General features: G+C 41.4%; 2 protein-coding genes across 11 annotated transcripts in view; both read right to left on the bottom strand.

Annotated features, from left to right (window-relative positions):
- Window positions 1–1510: 1510 nt before the first annotated feature.
- On the bottom strand, window positions 1511–3486 carry LOC141785317 (uncharacterized). Its single transcript, XM_074663552.1, has 2 exons — window positions 3294–3486; window positions 1511–3009 (listed from the first exon to the last, which is right to left on the bottom strand). Exon 2 carries the CDS (start codon window positions 2916–2918, stop codon window positions 1938–1940), a length of 981 nt encoding a protein of 326 aa, XP_074519653.1. The 5' UTR covers window positions 2919–3009; window positions 3294–3486; the 3' UTR covers window positions 1511–1937.
- A 2790-nt stretch (window positions 3487–6276) lies between these two features.
- LOC141784802 (SRC kinase signaling inhibitor 1-like) overlaps window positions 6277–25182 on the bottom strand; it is a 136852-nt gene continuing 117946 nt past the window's right edge. For 7 of the 10 annotated variants that reach the window (XM_074662680.1, XM_074662684.1, XM_074662686.1 and 4 more), the window contains 9 exons: window positions 24036–24196; window positions 23737–23912; window positions 22463–22593; window positions 21547–21694; window positions 20807–21131; window positions 20242–20593; window positions 20026–20168; window positions 18529–18678; window positions 6277–15522 (listed from right to left, as the gene is read on the bottom strand). In XM_074662680.1, coding sequence (XP_074518781.1) covers window positions 15370–15522; window positions 18529–18678; window positions 20026–20168; window positions 20242–20593; window positions 20807–21131; window positions 21547–21694; window positions 22463–22593; window positions 23737–23912; window positions 24036–24196 — 1739 coding nt within the window. In that variant the 3' untranslated portion in view covers window positions 6277–15369. The remainder of the gene's footprint in view (window positions 15523–18528; window positions 18679–20025; window positions 20169–20241; window positions 20594–20806; window positions 21132–21546; window positions 21695–22462; window positions 22594–23736; window positions 23913–24035; window positions 24197–25182) is intronic. The other 3 variants (XM_074662683.1, XM_074662682.1, XM_074662679.1) reach the window with 2 other exon arrangements.

Consider the following 25182-nt stretch of genomic DNA (forward strand, 5'->3'; position numbering starts at 1 on the left):
TACTTCTAAAGTGTAATCCAGTATAAATACAAGTTACCTGTTAAAAAATATAAACAGTAACTTACTTTAAGTATCACATTATTAAATTCTTGTACCTGATTACTTTTAGTTTCTTTTGGATTACTTCAATACCAAACATGCAGATTAAGACAAGAGAGTATAAAAGATGTTACCTGCTCAGTTTCTTTTTTAGAGAAGTATAAAACAATAAAATCTCCTTTTACACTTTTAACAAATCAGGTGTCCATGTACAGAATTTTAAAAAATGAAAAAAGAAAATTAAAATCATAAAGCAAATTCAGGGAGTAAACCTACTGATTTCTAATTAACCAAGTATTTGCCCACAAAACAGTATTACAAAGTTGACAGAAAATAAGTTTTTTTTAACCCAAACATAAAATGTTGCAGGCATGCTCACTGCATCTGCTGCATTGTAGTCTATCCTGTTTGATTTTGAAATCTAATCATGCCAAGTAATCCGCTTTTTTTATCAAATACACAGTACATCTAGTTAAATATTTTCGTCTGTGCTGTAATGGATTACAGTTACACTTTTTTGCACCCTAACTACGTAACACTGTTACATGTAATCTATTACTCCCCAAGCCTGCTATAAAGATACCATGAGGGTAAGTAACACCGCTGGAAAATGTTTTGAAAAATGAAAAAATTCTTGATAAAACTAGGGCTAACCCCTTTGATCTTTGTGAAATTTTTGAAATAACTAAATTCTGGAAAACTACAAAGGGAAAAGTCATAGGGCTCATTTATAGATACCCTTTAGGCAAATAACCCCATTGCTTTTGCTTTTTCTAGGTTTTGAAAAAAAAAAGATGAACAAAGGCTTACCCCTTGTATTTTTTGTCAAATTTTGAAGAAAAAAAATAGAAAAGACAATGGGGACACTCCTAAGGGTTCTATAAAGATACTCTGGGGGTATGTAACCCTTCAATGTTCATTTTAGATGTTTCTTTTTTATTTTATTTATTTATTTATTTATTTATTTATTTATTTATTTATTTATTTATTTATTTATTTTGAAAAATGGAAAAAATCTGAAAAAAAAAAAATCAAAAAAAGAAAAAACAAAGACTAACCCCTTGGATTTTTGTCAAAATTTAGAATGAAATTACATTCTGAAAAAACAAAATGGGGACACCTCTAGGGGTGTAATAATGATGCCCAAGGGGTAAAACTGCAAAGAAATAAACAACAAAGAGGACTCCACAGTTTTCCTCTTCAGTCTGTCTGCAGACATAATAAAACAATAAACAGAATAGCAGCTAACAGTCAATATTAATTGCTAATATTAGGATTTCATTCACTGACTAATATTTGATCAGATTATTCCACTGAGCTAAACGATTCATTAATAGAGCTAGAAGTAAAAATGAATGTAATTTCTTCTTCTCATCAAATAAACATAAAATAAAAAGATGAGTTTTCTCTGGTAATAATCTGAAGATTCATTCAATCTAAAAACAATCTCTGTGAGATGATTTTTTTTTTTTTTTTTTTGAGCAATGATTCCCCCACAAACACAGCTTTAACTACTTTCTAGATCATGATTTTTTTTTCTCTCATATATGTGCACAGACATAAGTTTGAGTACTTGGAGATGGCGCACTCAACAAACTTTTACAGCGTTTATAGACTCAGCACTTTATGATTTATATCGACCAAAACAAACGGATTGACAAACCTTACAGATAATTTAAGATATTTTGGGATTCACAAAGTAGAAAGTGCACAGAAAAGAGTGTCCTTGACTTTTGGAGTCTCCCTCTTGTGGACACTAAGGAAAACTGCACCAGCTTCACTTCTTAACTCTGGAAGCTTCTGATTGGACGGCACTCTTTGATGCAAAAAGCTTTTTTCTAAAGTGTATTTCTGTCTGTGAGTTTTGAGAATCATCCGTCTCTCAGCTCAAATCGTTTTCAGTGTTTCCTCAGCGACAGCAGAAGCTTCTCCACCTCCTCACTCGTCCTCTCCAGCTCCTCCGTGCTCTTCCTGCTTTGTCTCGCTGCATCTTCAACGCTGGAGACAAACTTCTGCAGATCTGTGGCTCTCAGAGAGTCACTCAAAGATATTCCCAGGATTATAAGAGCATCCAGACTCTTCTCTATTTCTGTGGCTAGGTTCTGCACACCCTCACTCTCAGACATTTTCTCACTGATGGATTTGATTGTTTTCATCTCCTGCAGCAGCGGTTTGATTGTTTCTCTGAAGTCTGCAGCACTGTCCTTCATCACGCTCTGGTTCTTTAACATCTTTTTCTGCTGGTTTGAGTTTTTGTTTCCACTGATGCGTCCGAAGAGGCTTCCTACGAAAAATACCGCGAACCTGGTGGCACAAAGCCCGCCAAAAGCTCCACCAATGGCCCCGCCTGCTGCACCAACCGTCCCGCCAAAAGTTGCTCCCATTGCGCCTCCAGTTGCACCACCAATTGTGAACCAGGCAACATCACCTACGATGCCATGAGCCGGACTATCAGACGCTCCAGCGGTCGCTCCGATTGCTCCTCCAATAGCTCCACAGAACACTCCTCCGACCACTCCACCCAGCACGCTGCCGAAGAAGCCCACAGTTGCACCAACTGCGTTGATTTTCCCACAAATCCTGGTGAAAGTTGCTGCACTGACAGCTCCTAAAAACCCCCAAACGCCTCCAGAAAGGATCCCACAAGCTGAACCAAGAGCTCCTCCAAACACAGTGAACACGACCCGGACGGCTTTATTCTCAGGGACGTCGTCGTGGAGTCGAACGGCTGTTAGCGTGAAACTCTCTGAAACTCTGTGAAGTCGATGTCTGCGCTGGCTGTAGAGGAGAGAGAACGACTTCAAGCTGGTGATGAGTTCATCCCTGGGGTCGGTGTGAGAGACGAGGAGTCTGTAATCGGAATCAAACAAATCATCCATCTTTGGTCGTCCTGGTTGAAAACTCTCAGCAGTTGTTTCAAGATCCAAGACTGGTCTCAAGACGAGGATTGCTCATTGACAAATGTCTCTCCTGGGTGTGAAAAAAGATGCAGACATTCAATCTTACAGCATAGAAACTTTCAGACTTCTTTGTGATGGTCTTGTTTGCTTTTATTGGTCATAAAAAGACAGAGCTTTTGCACATATTACGTCAAAGAGATCTGTAAAAAAAATGAGGTGTGACTGTTTTATGACATGATCTGTAGTTTTTCGAGTTTGGGAAGTTTGTAATCCAAACTAGTGGCTGCAGAAACTTTCTGTTTCCATCCTTGCTTCAAAAACCAAAGATGATTGAGTGGTTTTATTTGTACTTACAGTCCGTCTCCTTTGAACTCCTCTGAACTCCTCTCTGTCGTGTTGGTGCAGCTTCTCTGCACACAGATTCTCACACACACGCCGGTGAGTTCAGTCTGCTCTATTCTGTTCAAAGGACAAAGATCAGGAAGTGAAGCAAAGACAGAGAGAGCAGAGGGTGGAGCTGCTTCAGAAACACTTCCAGGTGCCTGAAGGGAAAGAGCAAAAGTTTACCGACTCCAGAAACTTCTTCTGCATGACTCTGCAGAGTCTGCTCAGATCCACTCGCAAATGCATGAGACCCTAAAACAGCCTGAATCTGACAAACCGTGCAGTTTATAACTCAGATTTTACTATTTCCTGGTTGCTTCTTTGTTCCTCTGCCCCCTAGTGGCCATAGACTTGTGCATGCAGCTTTAAAGCACATCAAACAAGCTCTTCTCTGGTCAAAGGTCAAACTGGAGACTGTTTCACATGATCACTCTCACAGGATCACCTCCTGCCCTCCCGCAGCTCATTTCCCTGAAGGAAAAAGAAAAGTGTCGCTTTAACCGTCATTAGTGTCTGTCTCTGCGGCGCTCTGATCTCAAACCCTGATGACTGTGAGTGTGTGATGTGTGATGGTGTTACACTCACCCTGACAAAAAGGAGATTCAGTGATTTAACCAAAAGCTTTGGTGAATAACAGCACTGACCTTGTCTGAGTTTTTATATGTGCTGACACATAATGAGGTCTGTGGAAAAATTACAGGAGGTCAACGATGGTGAACAGGCTGGAAATGTTCAGGATAGAGGAGTGCTAATAGCTCTCACAGCTGAATAAAAACTACTGAATACGTAAAAAGCAGCTTTAATCGACCTTTACAGAAGAGAAAGTGTGTTTTCTGTCAAAGGAGCAGCTCAGCGTGGTGGATAAATGTTCTGTATTTTACTTAAAACCCTGATATTTTTAATAACTTTAAATTCATAACTCTTCAGGTTTTCATGTTTAAGCTTAGAAAAGAAATGAGACTCACCTGGTGCAGCTGACAGACTTCCTCAGATGAATCAGTAGGCAGGAGGCTGGTTTTTATATATGACTTATTGTACCCACATAAATATTTTTCTTTCACTGAAGTGATCCTGACTCAAAGATGGATGATGAAATAACTGCAAACTCCATCTTTTCCCACATGAGCACATAACTTTAATCAGTGTCAGGACTTTAGTGGATTTGTTTGCAATAGAGAGCAGGTAAATAAAATCAAGCAGTTACACAGAAGCTACAGAAGGAGAGGGGGCAGTAAGACGGAGAATCAGACTTGGAATTAATAAATGTAGCTGTGTGAAGGAAAGAATAGGGAAAAGATAGATGAGAGCATCATTACAAGCAAAAAAAACAGATTTAATAGTTTAAAGAGGCTGTGAGGATTGTCTGTTGGAAGTGGACTGAAGCAGCACCTTTGGTGGGAACCACACTGTCGTGAAGACCCGTGACCCGTGACAAGGGGTGTGCTTGTTTTGCAAATGAATGGAGTTCAGATCTCCTTTTTTAACTCTACTTTTCTTTGTTGAAGACAACTTCTTACCAGATACATTGCATCACAACAAGGTGAGGTATTTATCAACAGTTAGCAAGAGCTACAATTTGAAATGTGACAGTTTGTACCGTAGTTTAGTAGCTGGCCACATTTAGTGCATGTCCACTACCAAGCAGAGCTAACGTAACCTCTTTATTTTATTGATAGACTCTCAAGTTTGAACAGACTACTGCAGAATAACTGCTGACTGTGGGTTGGAATCAACATTATCACAAACAGTTTAGCTCCTGTGTTTTAGCATTTAGCACATGTGTTAAGCCCTTAACACACCACACGCACATTTCCCACGCAAATATTTTGCACATTTTATTTTCAAACCTACTGTTTTTCAACTTAAGCTTTCATACCAGCAACACTCTTTCGCTGAACAATATTGCATTTTTTTTCAGACCGAGGTCAAGTTATCCAAAGTTTTGCTGACAAGACACATACCAAAACATTCAACATTGATTGTGTCCCAGCACTTGGTTCTTTACGACAAAAGAATTAAAAACTACAAAGACAATAATTATAAAGACATTGTTTGGAGGAGAATAGCTAATGAGATTGAATATGATGCCTCCAAATTTTTTACAATTTTGTGCCGTTTATTCGAGTCACTTTTAGTGTGCAAAGGCTTTTAGCCTTTAGGCTCATGCTCTATCACTCTGCTGTTTAGCTTTAGATTCTGCTCTTTTGTCCTTTTTCTGTCTGACAGTTGGCTCCTGTGTCCACCATCACTACAAAATTAATCACAGAAATCGTTTTCAGCAGAGAAAAACAGATTTCTCTTCTCATTACTAAACTTAATCAGCCGGCGTGGTGATGTCATAGAGACTGTGGTGTGCTGTAAATCAATCTGGTCCTGTCCAACCCTAAAGGGGAGCTGAGAAAAATTAAGAAATGACTTACATTGGTGCTGATAATCTCATTTTAGAGCATGGATTATAATATGGAATATATCTTGAAGGGAGAATTTTCCCAGATTACTTAGAAACTCCTCACAGGGACTTGAAATATTGAAGCAAAAACAATTTAAATAAATGAGATTAGAAGTTAAAGTTTAGGCTTCACTAAAGATTAGCCTCAAAACACAACTCCTTCCTCAGAGAACTAAAACTTTTTTTTGAAACTTTAAATCTTTATTCCCATAAATATGATCCCTATCCAGATCTCAAGCTTTTTCCTCTCTCTTATCTGCCCTTACTCTTAGTGCTCCATGATGGATTGCTGCACTTTAGAAGATTTGACGTGAGCAGTTTCTCAAATTGTCCGTTGAGGACAATATGAAGAGAACAAAGTGAAAATCTCCAGGAAATAAAAGCTGAGCTGTTGTAGTTTTTATTGTGGATCCAGGATCAAGAAAAATCAGCACCATGTGGGGTTAATTTCTCAGACAAGAAGAAGAGAAAGGAGATCAGATAAAAGTGACACACACACACAGGTATAATAAGAGGGTCACCTTTATTGTCACAAAAACACAACAGGAACGTACAAAAGCAGCAACCTTTTTGTCCGGTTGATTTTTCTCACACAAAGCAGCAACTTTTACTTTCCATACACAAAGTTGCGTTGTGTTGTTTTGCACGGTTTAGTTGGTCTTTAGTTATACGGACTCTGTAGTAGATTATCATTCTTCTTCACGATTCACAAACGACACGTACCCCACACAGCAGGCAGCACTCTCAGACTGAGGAACAGTATTTAGATGATACACAACATCATTCAGATTCTTCTCGGAGTTAGAATTCATCTTTTTTTTTTCTTTGTTCTGACACAAGAAGGGCCTTTACCCACTCATTTTTAACATCATACAAAATCTATGTTACTGTACAATCTGTTTACTCTATCATACACTCACAGGTATACACAGAATTATCGACAAGAAATGAGACCTCTGTTGACCCAGCGTGCAGATTTCCAGGAATGTTTACAGTATGCATGCCATTTTTGGATTCTTTTTTCCCGTTTTAGAAAAAATTCCACATAAAATCAATTTGTAATATATTATTTGGGTTTATATACATTTTTGCACATCCACAAATGGTTTGAACAATCACACATTCATCAATAAACCATCAATAAAGTGTAGTGTGTGCCGCGTACGTACACTGTAGGTTATAATAGAGAGTAACAGCTACAAAATGGGCGTCTACCAGTGAGGTGATCCACTTAGAGACAGGAGGATGTGTGCTTTTCATACATGTGGTGGCTCTTTTATAACGTCGACCATCCTGTTCCCGCCCTCTCCCCCCCTCGGACTGCTGTGATCAATGTTAGCAGGAACAAAAATAAGAAATCTTTAACACAGAAAAATAATAATTTACAGAATAGATGTGTTACATGCGTATGAATCCTCTTCTTCAAGTATAAAAATACAAAAAAAGCTTGATTATATAAAACATAGATGATACTTTCTTTTTTACATGTTAATAAAGCGATTTCTTCAAAACAAAAACTCAATGGTCTTATAATATACATACAATATATCTGTGAAGTGACTCAGGTTATACTTTTACTGCATTGTTCTAGTTTTCGTGCTAGCTTTTTACGCTAATTCTGACACTACTCATACATTCCATTAATGTATTAACGATATAGAGAAACATCCGTTTGTTATTTAGTCTGTTAGTGGTGTAAATACACACTCACAGTGTGAGATTAATACTTCCCTCCAGCCTGGTGTCGAACACACTCAGTGTGATAATTAAATCCTAAAAACATTTCATCCTCACTCTTCACAGTTTGTTTTTTTTACTCCTCACACACTGATGGCATCGCCTCCAGGCTTTGATTTCATGTTTACAACAAAGAGACTTGAAAATAAAGTCTGTTCATAAAGAGGAAAACACATTAAATACTGTCTGTGCCCCACTTTCATGCTGCATACTCCTTTTTCTACATTTAACACTCTTTATATTCTTATAGTGTTTTAGTCTCTGTCTTAAAGCTCCTCTTGGGTTTTGGTTGATTTGGATGACCCCTGTGGACAAAGAGGTGTACTGCAGCTCTTTGGTGATTTCGTCCTACATGATTTATAACAGCCAATCCTATCTCTTAAGGCTTGTTTATGCTCCCTTAACATTTGAAAACATAAGTATTTTATTACAATTGATTGGTAAATGTAGGGCGGACTAGTTCAGGTTAATTATTTGGTCGAATAAACACACACACCCCTCTGGATTACAATCTTGTCTCCTTTTCCTTCATAATGAGACATATTTATCGTTATAATTTGATCGATTTCCTTTTAAAAACTCCCCACAAGAGCTTTAATCTGGTAATCTTTTTTAAAAGACTGCTCAACTTTTGCCTTCTCTCAGCGAATCTTCTAAAATAAAACTGATGTTTCTCAAGGCAAAAAGACCGTTTTATTAAAGTTTAATCATGTGAGATTTCCTTCCTTGTACAGGATGAAATTACTGACTTCTGTTTTTCATAAATTCAGGATTTATCTTTGAGTAATAAAAAAAAAGCTTCCAATTACTTTCACATTTTTATCATTTTTATCCCAGTGATGCCACAGTTTTAATCCCTGAAAGAATATCTGATGTTCTCATTAAAATCTCTGACTTTCATCTTTCTTATTAAGACAACGCTGAGGATTTTTTTCATGAGCTGGCTGTTTTTTTTTATATGTAATAATACAATCAGTTATTTGCTTCCTATTAAACTTCCTCTTTCTCTGGTGTAACTGCTTTTTTTGGTGGATATTCGTGACTTTTACCCAAATGGAAAATTTAAGATCTTGTCTTTTAAATTTTGAGTATTATCTCACATACAATCACCTTTTCCCTTCATGACTTTAAGTTTTACATGTGTGCAAAGAGGTTCGTTTTTTCTCTGTGAATCCTCACATTACAACCTTATATTTTTTTCCATAAATTCTTCAATGTTGTCTTTGAGGAGTTATCAGAAATGTCTAAGTGCTCCAAGTTTGTTCTTGTCAACCTTCAACTTAAATCTTTAAAAATCTAAGAGTTGATCTGACCCTTACCTCCAACCTCGATATGCCAATTTATTTAAGGGATAAATGAAAAGAAGCTTTGATACGCAGATGTTAAAACCTATAAGAACTAAACATCCTCTTGTAGCTTTGCTCGTTAATCCCTTCACTGTTTCTGTTGCTGGAAGTGAAATCTCTCCTCTGATTCATTTACCAGGTCAGAGCGTGAATGTTTCATCTACAGATGATCATTTTAACCCTTTATGAACTTCCTGATCTCCAGAGCACTCATCTCTCACCTCTAACTTACAGTAAAACAGAACGTTCAGAAAACAAAGTCTCACGTCTGAACTAGGATCCGAAACCAGACTGATCCGAGCTCCTCGAGTTATTAGTCCAGCTGAGACCTGAGAAGCAGACAGAGGATGAAGAGAGGGAGGAAGAGGAGAGAGGGACCGGCTCACAGACTAATGTGATGTGAGGAAAAAAAGCAGTGAAGGGAAAACGTCAGAGAGACTGATGGTGATTGGCCGAGAGGATGAGCAGCAGAGTTTCTGCTTGAGCACGAGAAGCAGCCGTCAGCGACGGAAAAAACCTCAGCACTGCCCCAAAAAAAGCAAAGCAGAGGGGGAAGATCAAAGGAGCAAAAAAAGAGTCAAAAACAAGAAGCAGTGAGAGGGAGGAGAAAAGAAAAAAAGACAAAAATCAAAATTTATACACACACACACACACACACTCACACACAGCTATTTCAAGTTTCTCTTCAGTCTAACATCTGTTCTCTGAAGTAAACCCCGCCTCCCCTCTGCTCAGACACTACCCTGCGTTCTGATCTCTGATTGGTCGACAGGAACGTCAGGTTTTGGTGCATCGTGAGGAAATGAGAAGGAGAGAAGGAGAGGAGAGCACGAGGCCGTGGCTGAGCAGCAGAAACGAGGCTGTGATCACCGCACTGCTGTCAGAGCTCAGGGACGCAAAAATCTGTCCTCGTCTTCGAGTCTGTGTGACGCAGCGAGGCGGGGAGGAAGGAAGGAGGGAGGAGGAGGGATGGTGTAAGGTGCAGCGAGAGATAGCAGAAAGACTTAAGATAAGGAAAGAAGAGGGGAGGAAACGAGGACATGAGGAGAAAGTAGTACAGAGGAATGAGAGGCAAGAGTAGTCGACAAGGAAAGGAGGTAGTGATACCCTTTCCAAACAACAGAGGGCGCCATCTGCTTTGTCTCATCTGACGTCACTTCGTCTCCTACGTCTGGAAAGTATTTTAGTGTTTTGTACACCAGCACAAAACGTCTGCAGTGTGTTTTGGCTTCACTTTTGTGCAACATGAGCAAACGGCGTATTGTCCGCTTTTATTTATAGTCACTGATCCCTGATGGAAAGAAATGAAAGACGAAGAGAGGACAAGGTCATGAGGGAGAGATGGGAGGGAACTAGAGCAGGAGACAAGGAAAGGACACATGAGGATGGGTGAGTTGTTGGTAAAAGAGGAAAGGAAGACTCCTGGCTTCCCGCTGAGTGATTTGTCAGACAGAATAATCATATCAGTGACAGGAAGCGACGCCAAAAACGAAGTGAGAGCTGAATTGTGATGAGCTGCACTTCTCCATCAAAGCAGACTCCACAGGGTATTAATGTCTCTGTCTGAGGGACAACATAACATCATTTCACAAATTTTGGCAAACACTTCTTGGAAACAGATTGAGTCTTTGCATCTGTGGAGGATTAAAACCCGACTGTAGCGTCTGCAGCGAGCAGACTGAACCAGAACCTCTCCGAACGCTTTCATGCTCGTCTGAATGCTCCGATTTTTTCTGTTTCTGTTTCTGTGCTTGAACGAGGAGGAAGCACTCGAGCCTGACGACAGCCCACATTCAGCGAGGAGAAAAAAAAAAGAACAGATCGAGATGACAAGGTGCTGCTCGGTGCCTCGGGGGGACACACGAACAACCGTGGCGCTCTCCCAGGAACAGAAGTGGCAGACAGGTGCGCCTCCCGGGTTCACAGAGGAGTGCTCCACCTCTTTGTGTTCAACCCAGCAGGGACGGTTTGGATAAATGTCAATGTATACATTCTACAACTGACTCCTACACAAGTTGAGAAAACTGGAAGTTTAAGGAGGTTAAAGGAGTATTTCAGCTTTTTTTTAAGAGATGCTGCAAAGCGACTAAATTCTGAGCTCTAAAGACTTTAAAACTTGTGTCAAGAGTCAAAACTATTGGAAAATAGTCCGATTAACACAGGATGACAGAGTCTGCAGGTTAGCATAGCTAGCGCCATGTTCACAGTTTTGTGCAGGCTGTGCATTGCTCTGGTTGAGTAATTTCAGGGACTACGAAATGAGCTATGAGATGTTATCTGTCATTTGTGCACCAAGGCGTGGAGGGAGAAGGTCTTAAATCTTCGAGGGTGCAGGTTTATGCCCGGTGTAAAATGAGCAAGAGACATTTTTTATGTCTTCTGATTCAAAAGTTAAAAATTTAACAAAGATAACGTCCTTTTCCTCCTCTGTATCAACAACTAGTTTGGGGCAACAAACTACTTCCTGACTGTCTGAACGTGAAGATAATTCACTGTCCTCTAACATTATCTTCCTGCTCTGGGTTATGAATTTTTAAACAACATAAAAATGAGGAACAAGTTGATATTCAGGCCAACAGAGCGACAAAAAGACCTGAATACTAATCCTGGAGCTCTCCGTGGAGGAAACGCTGGCCCAGATGGCGTCAACATGTCAAGCGGAGGTCAGCTGTGTTAGCCATGTGCTAACGGCTGTTACAGCTAATGGAGACGACATCATCACCTGGAAGTTAAGTCTATAAATAAGCCTGAGCTCCTGTGGGTTGGCTGAATTTAAAGCGTGATGTAAAGAAGTGAATAAATGAGAAACTTTATGGTTAATATGTGAATTCATGAATTCATCAAATTCCTGCTGAGCGCAGGAAGAGGCGATCATTGTGAGTGAAAGCGTGGTTTGTGAGAGATGTGCTGTCAGTTCCTTTCCAGAGGATTTTTCTTTGAGAGGTTTGTGGGAGAGGTTCTAACCTGCTGTTCAGAGTCACTCAGAGCTAAATTTTCAGAAAAACATCTGATATTCTTCTTCCTTCTTTCAGCGTGCAGTCACAGAACAATATAGTCCCTTTCCTCAGTGACATTTTCTCTTTTCTCTAGCCCGTAGCCTGCTTATATAACACTGAATGAAACGCTGTTGACAGATTTCCTGTGGATTTTATGTGAAATATCTGATTTGAAGTATAAAGAAACGGAGGGAGAAATGGAGCGTGACTGGTTGTCTCCAGGAGGACGCTGGTATTACTTTGAACCTTTCTTTACCTCCGCACGTCGCTGCTGGGTGACTCTGCACTCACGAGTCGAAGCGTCACTGATACAAAATAAGTTCAGACTGCAGGGCATCGAGACACAGCTGCTGTGTTTGTGGAAGGAGGGATAAGGAACAAAGAAATGCAAAACTAGTTGGAACCAAAAGATCGAATCTGGATCCCAAACTTGGTTGAAATTCTTGAAGATGCTTCACTTCCTGTCTAAGAGGTGTATCCTTAACTCAGCGGGTAATATCAACCCCTGCAGGTCAAATTTAAGACTTTGTCTTAAGTTGCAGAAAACATGGGGTAACATTAGTGTTGAAGCTCTCAGGATATATTTAGACACTATGTCAGAGACATGTGCTGCTGTACAGCTGCAAAAGGTGGACAAACCAAATATTAAAGTTAAAGTAGATAAAAACAGCAGGACTCCACTGTAAGTTTGTTGAGCTCAGAGCTCCGTCTGCAAGGTCAATATTTTCAGATTCATCAGGTGTTTTAAAGATTTTAACCAACATTGTACTTTCTCATGTGGTCTTTACCAATATTTTTATAGGTAATGACCAAATTCTGTCTGTAGCACCAAGCATCAATTGACGTAAAATCAAACTGTGCCATGTTTCGGTACCTAAACCCATCTTTGTGACTGTGAGGAAGTGGAAGAGTAGGAGATTTTCCATGCTGGACATGAACACAGCATTGGAAGTTTTTATATTGAGAAATAAATGTGTTAAATTGAAAAACTTTGAGATTTTGTTGTGAAACAAATTCATATTTATTACCACATTAACACTCAAAAGTACTGAATATTGGTACTGTTGAGTACCGATTGCCAGGTACTGCATCTTTATGAAAGGTACTTTTCACTATCTCCTGTTGAAGGTGAGATTTTGTGAAGGTTAGTACCAGGGATTGTTGACCTAAACTTGATCACATGCTGTCCTGGCTTTTCTTTAAGTTGCCAACATCTTCTATATCTGGACCAGGGCTAGTATGAACATCCAGCCATTACACAAACAGGACCATTAATCACAATGTGTCACTGTATAAAACATGGACGTAGTCTCCCTGATGCTACCCATCTGATCCTGAAACGGAAAATGAAGCAGATCGGCTATAGCAGCCATATTGGTAGTGGCAAGAGCTTTGCGTAAAGCTATGGGGCACCTGTCAGTCACGTGACCCTGAGCTGTGCCTTTGATTGGGCGAGCTAATGATCTTAACATCCTCTGAACCGCAGAGTTAGAACAAATTCACCCCCGTACAGTGTGTGCCGATAGTAAAATTAGCAACTAAGACAGAAGACATTTTTGAAACAGGCTGTAAATAGGTTAATTTCTGCTTTGAAAACAGTTTTTTTCTTTTTTGGCTTGGTGTGTATGTGACTTCTGGTACTTCCAGAGCCAGCCTCAAGCGGACACTCGAGAAACAGCAGATTTTAGCACTTCAGCATTGTCTCATATTCTTAGACCGGAGGTTGCCGCTTGGTCACAACGCGTCACCGTTAGCCGCAAAGTGACCTAGGTGGTCGATAAACTGATTTCACCATGAAAGCGAAGCAGGTACAGATTATATCATGTGTCCGAGGAACTTCAAATTGGGCTTGTGTACTCCACTTGAATAAAAAAAAATTCCCATAAATCTAAATTTACTGTTTATGTCAATATCGTCATACTTTTCCAAAGGATTTTTAAAACAGACTTGGGTAATCCTGCCGTTAATTCTTGTGCATATCACTAACTGTGTTTTTTTCATCAGTACAACAAATTGTCTGTTTTCATCACCAATGGCTGGACGTGCGTACAAGCCTAGGACACAACTCAAAGTATGAGTGGTCACAACCTGTCAGATGGGAATTAGCACTGTTGAAAAGCTCTGTCTGTTGGTATGACGACACCTGGCCTCAAGACTCGTCCCTCAGGATCAGATCATCCTGGTAAGAGGATAACTCTTGTAACAGGGAGTTGACTTCTTTCTTTGGTCATAAGTGAGTCACTGAGGCGTTAATAACTCATGTTTAGAGTCGTCTGATCCAGGCTGTAGATGCTCTTTTGATAAATTCATTACTAAGCTGATAAATGGAGGGAAAATAGACTCTCTCATCACGATTTTAACCCAGCAGTCGTCTCTGACCAGGAGGTAAACTTTGACATCTCTTAACAAATGCTACTCGTCTTCACGATGTAGGCGGACAGCTGAGTCCTGACCTGAGGATCTGGCTCTCCCACGCCATGAAGGAAGCGTTTTATTATCTCAATGCAGCCTCTTCACGAATATCAACCAAGCAGAGCTGCTTTTTTTGGGGATCAGAGTGAAAGGCAGGTCTACAAAATGATTAGGAGTCATTACTGATCACTCAACACTGTGCAACCAAATTTGCTGAACAGAAATAAGAGCTGGAGTGGGATTCATCTCCTGTAACCGTGCACACATTTAGGTTTTAAATCCTTTCTGTTTTCATGTGTCGTTTTATTCCTCTGCAGCTTCTTCAGTCTTCTATCCTCCCTGCTTTCCCTTTCCCTCTCTAACCATCTATAAATATCTTTATTGCACTCATTAAATTGAATAACTCATCTACAGAAACAGCTTTTCCAGCTAACCTTACACCCTGCGCTCCTCTCTCGTCTCCTTGCATAATAACTCGTAGCGTCAGAGCTGTTAAAAGGCAGTTCTTAGAAAGCTAGCTTAATGGATTGGCCTCTCGGCTGGAATGTGGTCCTTTCAGCTGCTCAGCGCCAGCCTCAGCGGCGCGTTGAAACACTCCTCTGCAGCTAGCCTTGAGATTTAAAGAATGGGTGGTAGAAAAAGCAGCATGTGAGGATAAGTACTGGATGAGAAAGAGCGAAAGATGAAGGTTCAGAGAGAGAAAACACACGTCTGGGTTCATTCAGCGCTGAGATGTGGATTCGTTCCGTGGCTTTGCTGAAACTGTGGTTCGATGGAGGCAGAGCGTCTAAGATGTGACTATCGTAATAAAGCTAGTTGGATCAGTCACGAGCACCACCAAAGACCTTCGTCAGGAAATCAAAACATCGACAAACTCGTACGACAAAAACTTGATCTCTACGCAGGCTAGGTTAGATCCAGTAACTCAAAGGTCAAAACACACATCAAGAACTGGTAAAAATCACGGATCCTTCTGGATTTTGTGTTATCTCATTGTCTGCTGGTTCAGCCTACACAGTTTGTCTGATCTTGCAGAAGTTGCAGGAAAGCTTGGTGTGAAGCGACAGCAGAGAGCAGAGTCAGACGCAGCGTCAGAGGCTGAGCTGCTAGAAGTGGAATACCTGCTGCTGGCCCTGAACTTTGGGGAAGTCCTCTTTCTGCTTGCGGGTTTTTGGCCTCTCCAGGCTTCCTTGCTGAAGATGTTTGAGTCTGGCTGCGACGGTGGGACCCTTTACCGGACCCGGAGAGTTGCTGCTGTTCTGTTGGGGGAGATGAAAACAAATAATCGAGTGAAAGGAAGCATCAACAAGTTTTTAATCATCTAAAACCAAAACAGTAAATCTGACAGCTGCTTCTCCAGCCTCCTAATCTGTTGTATTTTATCAAAACAGATTTAAAAACAGTCTAATCTGCAGACGAACTGACCCACAGGGTGTCCGGCTTTGCTTCCTAACCTTTCCCTGATCTGTAAACAGCACAGATCAGAAATAAAAAAGCTCCACCAGGGGGAAATATAGTTTTAATGAGCGACATGAGGAGGAGACTTTGTTTTTACTCTGCTGACATTAATCACTGTTAGCAGATCTTTAAACCGAGCCCTGAGCCACAAAAGCCTTCAGAGAACAAAAGCAAGTTCAGAATTTAAAACACCTGCATGAGAGAAAAATAGATTCTTTGAGAGAAAATCTGTCTGCCGCTCTGAGCCTGAAACCCCCCCATCCTCCTCCTCCTCTCTGTCCTTTATTTTGACAGCTACCTGCTCGGCTCGGCTGAGAGATAATTCCAATAAAAACAAGAGCTCTTTACTCAGCTAAAAATGTCACCAGAGCTGTCGAGTGCACGCCGTCTGGAAGAAAAAAAAAAACTAAAGACATCATCTGCCTCGCTCAATGAGTCACACGCAGCGCACATCACACCAGCAATTACAAGGTTGTACGTTCACACCGCTGAAGCATCAGTTAGCAAAGAGGAAGACGGAACAACTCCAGATTTACAAACTCGGAGAGTATTTTAAGAGCTCAATCAGACGAGGCTGAAGGTCAGGAGCTGTTAACAAGGGGAAAAAGAGAAGCTTAATGTAGCGTCAAAAACGGAAAGCAAAGAGAGGAGGGAGGACAAACTTTTACTTTGCTGGTGCTAGAGCCACCTTCATACTAGTATTTTGCATTGATGTGAATTAGTAACTGATATTTGCTAAATATCAGAATCATTATAATCTCCGCCAAGGAGGTTACGTCTTTGGGAGAGTTTGTCTGTTTGTCTGTAAACAACTTAACTTAAAAAGTGATGAAAGGATCTTGATAAAATGTTCAGGAAATGTTAAAATTGGGATACGGAAGAAGTGATTAAAATCTGGAGGTGATCCAGATCACCGTCTGGATCCAGGACTTTTTTAAAGGATTATTTATCATTGTGAGATAGGGACGTTTTCACCATATGTGTATATAACTCCACAATAAATGGTCGGATTGCTTTGCAAAACAAGACAAGACGAGGTCACCATAATTTCTGACAGATGTAAAAGTACGATCCAGATCCTGGCAAAATTCTGGATACTAAGATCTGGAATATGAAATATGTACTGGGTCATCATAATTTTCAACACTGTCAGGTAACAAATTATCATACAAACCTGCAACTAACACCAAATTGTAGCAGACAGTCTGCTGAAAGGGAGTATAACATTAAAGTCGGACTCAAGTGTTGGTGACAATCACAATATGCTTGACGGAGGTCAAACAAGGGTTGCAAATTTCTGGGAATTTTCAAATTAAGAAAGCTTTCCAAGGGAATTTATAGAAATTAACATGAATTTATGGGAGTAAACTGGGAAATTGATAATGAGGAACTCTAATATAGTTAGGGTTCATATATTGTAAAATAATTTTGGCCCAAAAAAAAACACATTTAATGCAAGATGAATATCTGCGCTATTCCTTAACCACATAGCAGCACTTCATAGACTGCAGGGCTACTGAGACCACACTCCCAATATGCACTGTGCATGATGCTCACAGCACAGGATCATCAGAATCAAGTCAAGTAAGTTTTGATGAATGAGTTACGAATATTTCCCATGGAAAGTTTCTGGAAAATTTCTAGAAATTTACAGGAAATTTTCCACCCTCTTTGCAACCATAATTAAAACACTGCAAAAAAAAGACATTTTATAAAGTGTTTTTGTCTAATTTTGAGTATAAATTTCTTGTTATTCTTGATATGAGCCACATTAAACTTATCAGTCCAAAAAAATTTCTTGTTTTAAGTTATTTAAAGACAAAATGCAGATGAAACAAGAAAAATCTGCTCGAAAACTAGAATAAGGTCTTAAAACAAGTGACTCTTTGTTCCATTGACAGATTTTTTTTACTTGTTACAAACAGTCCAGACTTAATTTTGTCTTTAAATGACTTGAAATAAGACATTTTTCTGGACTGGTCAGGTGAATCTGGCTCATTTAAGTCTAAAAAGACATTTTCTACTGAAAATAAGACAAAAAAAAACTTGATAAGATTTCAGGTTTTTCCAGTGAACTTGGTTCTTAATTTTTCATAACACACAAAAAAAGTTTTGTTTTCAGTTGTTTGCAAAAATGGCCAAACTGGTGGAAAAGTCTGAGGGGAACTGTGTCTTCTCCGCAAAAGTGGGAGGTGATGAGGTTTTCTGACAAACTGTCATAAAATCTCACAAATCTGTTTTTTTTCGTCAAATTTGGGAAGTTCTTTCAAATAAAACATTTTTATCTAACAAAATTACAGATTAATATCCTTTAATATGATAGATTAATATCCTTTGGCTCCAATTTCCAATGTTTGCAGCAATAGCTTTAATTCAACATTTTGTCTCATTCACCAGATTTAAAGTATATTGAATGTCTCTTCAGCCACTCACATTATATACTGAAATCACCGTCTGAATGAATTTTATATTTTTAGTCCCCATTTATCTACGGTAGAGTTTTAAAGCAGAGGTTAATAAAGTTAAAGAAGATGATAAAAAAGGGGAAATCTTCAAATGTCAGTAGTAGTAGAAGCAAAATCCAGAGGAAAGCCAGATGAGGAAAGCTACTGTTTTAATTTACCTTTCTGCCCAACGACCCAAAGGTGCATGGAGGATTGAGGGAGGCCTTTTGTAGCGTCCTGACCTGTTTTTTATCTTTTACCGGAGTTCTCTGAAATATCTTTGATCAGACGTTTGTGCATGAGAATGTGTCAGAAACACAAGACGACATAAACAGAATGAAGGAGAAAGAGAGGAGGTGTAACCTCAAGCTCAGCGATGATCTTCTCCTCGTCGTCCTCGTCCTGGATGGCCGATGCTGCGATCACAGGTGGGGTGGAGGCGGGTCGGGGGGTGTCAGAGGGGGTCCGCCTCAGCTTCACCAGAGTTTTGGGCAGGTCACCGTCTTCCTCCATCTGAAACAGGACGAAGAATCTTTGTTATACTTTGTGAATCAGAATCAGTAGTGACTCTCAGCCTTGACCCGCAACAGTAAAATCATCTTCAGCAACTTTTGAGCTGAAGTTTTCCATTTCAAAGTTTCTCCTCTTTCCTTTCTTCAACTAAAAAAACCTTCAGTCATTTCTCTTCGAGTCACTCAGACCTCAAACTGAACTCTATGTGAGTAAAGTATCAAAGTATGAGCTGCTTGACATTATTCAATCATAAAGGTCCGAGGTCCCTGGGGAAGGTTTCCATCACCTTGTTGAATCGACACCTTGAAGACTCGAGTCTGCCCTGCAGACGGCGTGAACTCCACTCAGCAGGTTTTTCCACAGAGAGAGGGATCAAGGAGAGTAAAGAGCAGCAGCAGCTTGTTCTCACCTGAGAGTCAGACTCAAACTGCCCCCAGCCTGAGGAAAAAAATGTCTGATGCAGAGGAGAGAGCTGGTTTTATTAAGAAACTGTCTCACAGAGCAGAGTCTGAACTGTTTCATACGATAACTCTGAGAGAGAATAACAAGACAAGTCTGAGGAGCATGCAAAGGGTTAATGCTCCTCAAGCTGCTGCAGAGCAAACGGCATCTCTCAGGTATTTAAATCAGGGCTCAATTGGGAAAAATCATCCTAAATTCTGTGCAAATAAAGCTCATTATAAGAAAATATGGTGCTAGCAGCCTCACACTGAGTGATATTTCCACCATCTGCTGAGAGTTATGATAGCTGTGATGCTGTTTCTATGAGGGTTAACACACTCACACTTACTCCTAAGTGATAACGCCAATATTTCCTCCACGGGGGGTGACCAAAAATATTTATTTGCACAAAAGTCTGAGCACAGTTTTTCAATTTTGCTTTTAAATAACTTTAAAAATGATGATAGGGTAATTTTTTGATGTGATTTTACGCTACATGGCGGTGCAGTCGCAGAAATTCCAGGGTCACGTTTAAGAAAAACAACTTGTTTGTGTCTGTGACAGTTTTAATTGACATAAACCAGACGCTCACAGCTATAAATACCCCAGTAGTTGAGAAAGTAAGAAGTTTGGTGGAGAAATTTAAAAAAACAGCCGTTAGATGAAGACCAGCTGTTGTTGAAACTCAGAGCAGCTCTGCCTCCTTCACTCAGAGACTCTGGCTGTCATGTTAATTGAAACAGCTGTTTGTTTGTTTAGTGGCTCCATGGTTCAGTCACTCACAGGGAGAAACACAGCCTGAGTTTTAATGACCAGACCGGAGAGGAACCAGGAGTCCAGGAGCCAACATGGATGAAATCCTCAGACTGAGCCTGGAGCTGTTTGGAGACTCATAAAAAGTCTCACCTTCAGATTCTTGTTGGTGATGATGACGTCTCCGGTCCGGTTGGTGGTGATACCATGTGCTGAGGGGAAGCTGCGGCGTGGAGGAGGAGGAGGCGGAGACTTGGAGGGTTTTTCTGTGCGATACCGGGCGACGTTTAGATCCACTGTGGAGGAGAGAAACCTGTCAGTCGTCTCTTCCTCCCTGGTTTAAACAGAGCCATCAGCACAAACACTCACCCGACCCTCGATGTGACCCCCCGCCCTCCATGCTGTTCAGCTTCTGTGCGGCCAGCTGCACTTTGCCCGGCTGCTGGTCCGCACTGTGTGTGGGAGTGGTGGTGGTTGTGGTGGTGGTGGCAGTGGTCCCAGTGGTCCCAGCTGCAGAGGATGTGGCGGTGGTGGAGGTTATTGGGATGGTGATCTGGGGCTTGGGGGGCACCGCTGGCTTGTTGATGTGCCTGGCAGCGAAGTCGAGGTCTGGGATGGCCTTCATCAGCTCAGCCTGGGTCTCCTCCAGGAGGCGGTTGATGTCCTGGGCACTGAACTGGGTCAAACTGGCACGCTTCTCCTCCCAGTCGCGCTCTGCAGCCTGACACACATACACAGATTCAGATAAATAATAAGTGAAAAGATGCAAACAGCTGACAGGAGAGGCTGCTGCGTGTGTGTGTGTGTGTGTGTGTGTGTGCATACTTTGGATGTGGATGTGGATGGGTGTGTGCCATCTGGCCCATTTTGACATAATTATAATAATAATAATACACATAAAGTGGTGCAGTGGGGTTTAATAAGAAGAAAATACCAGTCGGACTTCAGCAGACACAGATTTATCTGCAGGACGTCGGCTCGGCAGCTCATCCAGGACCCGGTTCCTGAAGGTCATGGGCGCCTGGATGTCCTGCTCGGGACCTGATGTGTCTGAGTCCGCGGCAGTAACAGGCATCCAGTTAGCAAGTCCAGAGCTGGTGCTCAGGTCCGTGAGGCTCAGAGGAGGACTGTTCAGGATGTCCAGATCAGAGCTGCGGCTCATGTCCTCTGATCTCTTCTGTGATTGGCTGGAGAGGTCCTCGGGGCCCTTCCACACTCCCTCTGTGACTTGTCTGAACACAGAGGAAGGATACACGGGGCTATAACGCATAAAGGACACTATCAAGGGCTAGACTTTGCTGGGACGATGAAACCAAAACATTCAGAGCTCCCTCTACTGGCTGGCTGTGGTATTGATCATAAAGCCTACCTCTTCCAGGTGGGACATGAGTCAGATTTTAAAACCAAATCACATAAGAGAAGCAGAAAATGTGAGAGCAAACACTTTTAACTCAGCTTGAAAGTTTTGGTTCACTGAGGAGCCGTGACATCAACGACACAGCCTTAATCTGTCTGCTACCTCCTCATTTTTGTGCCATATAGGTGGAGGAAAAACATCACCCACCTCATGTAAAGTCAGTGGTCTGACAGATAAACAAATCCCTAACAGAGGAGACGTGCATTGTGTGAGCCAGCCTGGTTTATTTCATATTCAGGGGTGTTTGATTTGTGTACCTGCGCAGCGTGCTGAGCGCATCCGTCATTGTGTTGCATCGTTTCAGCAGAGCATCCAGGCGATGCGGCTCCTCTTTCAGGAACTTCACAGCCTCCACCTCCACCCTCAGCACCACACGCATCTTACTCTGCAGGCTGGGAAACTGGTCTGCATGAGAGAAAGAAAGAGAGGAGATAGGATGAGGAGGGGAGAGTGACGGGTAGACAGATGAGGAGAGAAAGCAGCATGTCAGGGAGAGGTGTTTGGATAAGGATGTGAGGAAGAATGGAGGCGCAGAGTGACGGAGGTAAAGACGGAGGGAGGGGAGATTACAGGATGCTTTTTCCGTCACAGCTTTCTGAAGGCTGGATTTTCTTGTCGCACGCACACAGAGGATCCAGAGAAGGTCGGGCAGCTGAGGGTGAAGGGCGGACCGGGCGTGCAATGAAAACAGAATCTGTGGGAGAGTGTGAGGACGATTCACAGCCAGGATTTCAAACATCGGACACTCAGCCGTCCTGAAAACCGTCCACCTGTCACTCAAACACTGAATCAAAGCGGCGCGCCGAAGCCAGTCTGCATCAAATTAAAACGAGGCCTCGGAGGGACGTGGAATCACTCATTAAAATTCAGGATGCAGAGCGGAGGTAAACGGGTCAGAGCAGCTGGACAAGAGGCCAAACCTGAAACTTCATGAATATCAATTAAAGCTGCAGAGTTTATGAATATTCATGAGTTTTTGTGGCATCAATTTGACAAACACGCAACACATTTTGACACGAACTGTGACCCGAACGAAGAGGTGGATTATTCTGCTCGAGTGGATATATGAGAAGGAAGGAAGCAGACACCTTATCTCATGACGTTTTTCGAGCATCGTTAAAAAGGTGTAAAAGCCTGGTGTCTCAATGATCACACTCACATGTGAAGACTTACTTTTGAGCTCAGTGAGCGTCTCTCCCAGCAGCCTCAGCTCTTTGCTCTTCTGCTCCACATCCTGCTCCGTCACCAGGCCATGGTTCACTGACGAGTTCCTCTGCAGCTCCTCCACCGACTTCTCCAGGTCACTGAAAAAAACCACATCACCCTGTGTGACTCACACAAGTCTCAAACATGCTTTTAGTCACACATCTGACATCTTACTGTCCTAAAGAGCCAGTTTTTGGGGAATTCAAGAGTCTGCTGGGTTGAATACATCTCCTTCATGGCCCTACATCTGTGCATGTTGCTTTAATATATATATATATATATATATATATATTTTTAATTATTTTTCTACATTATTATTATTACTATTTTATTATTAGTATTATTATTATATTTTTATTTTATCTATATTTTTATATTCATTTTAATTTTTAGTTCATTTTTCTTTATTTTTTACTTTATTTTCGATATATTTTTTTGTAAATTTGTGTATTTTATATCTTAACCTTTTCTATATTCTGTTTTACAGAGGGAACAGCTAGTAATTATATATATTTTTTGTTTACGTTATTTTCTTGTTAATTGTTGCACCAACACACCCAGTCAGATTCCTTGTTTGTGCAAATGTACTTGGAAATAAAACTTGATTTGGATTCTGATTAGCAGCCACGTATACATGGACCCAGATATTCCGCTTGCATTCGGTTTATTTGCTCAAACGGAAAGAATTTAACCTTTGTATACACCTCATTCAGAAAGAAAAGTGCCAATCAGAATGGATGTTTAATCGGTTTCACAGGGGTGGAATATTCCTTTCCCCAAACCGATTGAGGTATCATGTATCCACTCAGACGGAAAGTTGTCAGGGTGCGTTCTTTCAGCGGATGCTCAGATATGACGTAAGGTGCAACTAGAGACATTCCTCAATTCTAAAAATGGCGGCGAGCAGTCAGCACTGGAAGAATGTTTGTTTTTAGTCCAAACTTTTGAAGAACTGAACATAATTTCAAGACTGGACGGTCACTCGCAATATGGAGTATTGCAATACCGTGATAAAAAAACTGTTGTCCTCCGTCTTTGATGAATCTCTTGATGTTTACGTTTTTCTGCGCATGCCCCATTGAGTATTCTGTTTGATTATAGTGGCGCATGTAGACCAGAGATTGGAATATTCCTTTCCATGTTTACTATTGTTTTCGGAAAAGTCATTCAGAAAGATTCCATTCGGAAAGACGAAAAACTCCTCATGTGAACATGGCTACTATCCTGTCCTCTGAACTCACTGCAGCTGCTGGATGAGCAGCTCCTCCTGGTTCAGGTACTTGAGTCTCTCCTCCTCCACTAGAAGGCGCTGTCTCTGGAGCGGGTCCTCCTGTGTGCGCATGGCGTCCAGCATCATGAGGCTCAGCTCTGACTCTGTCTGCCTCAGCAGGGCCAAGACCGAGTCCTGGTTCTCCAGCTGGAAAACAGAGAGATGAGATCAGACTTTATAGAAACATTCAGGTCCATTCAGACTTTAATCCAGAATCATGAGATTAAAACCTTCCTGAGTGAGGGATTTACTCCTCCAGACTCTTCTCACCTGCATGTTGCGCAGCTGCGACAGCTGTTTGCGCAGTGCGTTGGTGTTCTGCTGCAGACCTTGTAGGTGGAGCTGCATCTGCAGGCGGGACACCGTCACAGGCTGGTTGGCCCCTGAGGACGGAGGAGGCATCAGGGCCAAAGGAGCAGACGGTGTCAGAGCTGCCCGACGTTCAGAAAGAGGATTAACAGTCAGGACATTTTCTCTCAGCTTTTCTCATTTAGATAGAAGTTGTCCTGAAACACTCTCAGCAATCAAACAGCTGAGAACATGGCGTCCTGCATATGGAGCATTTGGATCCCAAATCCTCAAAGGTTTGAACCACCATGACCTTTTATTATCCGTCAAGTGTAAACAATTTCACAGGATTTGTTTTTGCAGGACTTGCAGCGGTTCAGGATAACTTCTATCTCAGCTGTAGGTCAGAGGTGGAGATTACAGCCTTATGTTGACTAAACAATGATAAACAGCATGAAGAGGCTTCAGGACAAACAGGGAGAAACAGCTTTACCACTAAATCCACGTCTTTTTGTTACAGAGACCCCAGACAGCCCACATGTATGAGTGTTTCCTCAACATAATCCTCTGAAATGAATGAATGCTCCAGTACGCTGTGGCGGTAATTAGGGTGCTGAGTCACACGCATCATGCAGGAACGAGACAAAGGAAGAGACGACAACGACACAATAAATCGATAACGGATTAAAGAGTTGCATTTTAAGGCGGCTTTCAAATGAGGGTGGAAGAAAAGTCTGATGACGGCAGAGAACGAGAACTTTCAGTGGACATGTTGAGCGTGAGGAATGACGTTGCACCTTTCACACCTGTCAATCATTTAGCTCCCAAACAATGTTTAAAAAAGGCCCAAGATTTAAAACCTATGACAGGTACAGAAACTTTTTGCAGACGTCACTCCCTGAATGACATTCTGCTGCCTCACCAGATGAGATGAATGAGATTACGAGCACAAAGACCCTCCGATCAGATAAAACCGAGTCTATTTGACTATTACTGACTGAAGGAAAATGTAGACTTTTATCATTCCTGCAGGCGGGCAGACGGATAAGAATCAGACAGATCTTATAAGGAGGACGACAAGAACGTGAAGGTTAAGAGTGAAAAAAGTCTGAGCTGTTCGTGAAAATCA

Source organism: Halichoeres trimaculatus, unplaced genomic scaffold (genome assembly GCF_033239565.1).
Source record: "Halichoeres trimaculatus isolate MK-OKI-2021-1 unplaced genomic scaffold, fHalTri1.1 fHalTri1_scaffold_23, whole genome shotgun sequence".
Lineage (NCBI taxonomy): Eukaryota > Metazoa > Chordata > Actinopteri > Labriformes > Labridae > Halichoeres > Halichoeres trimaculatus.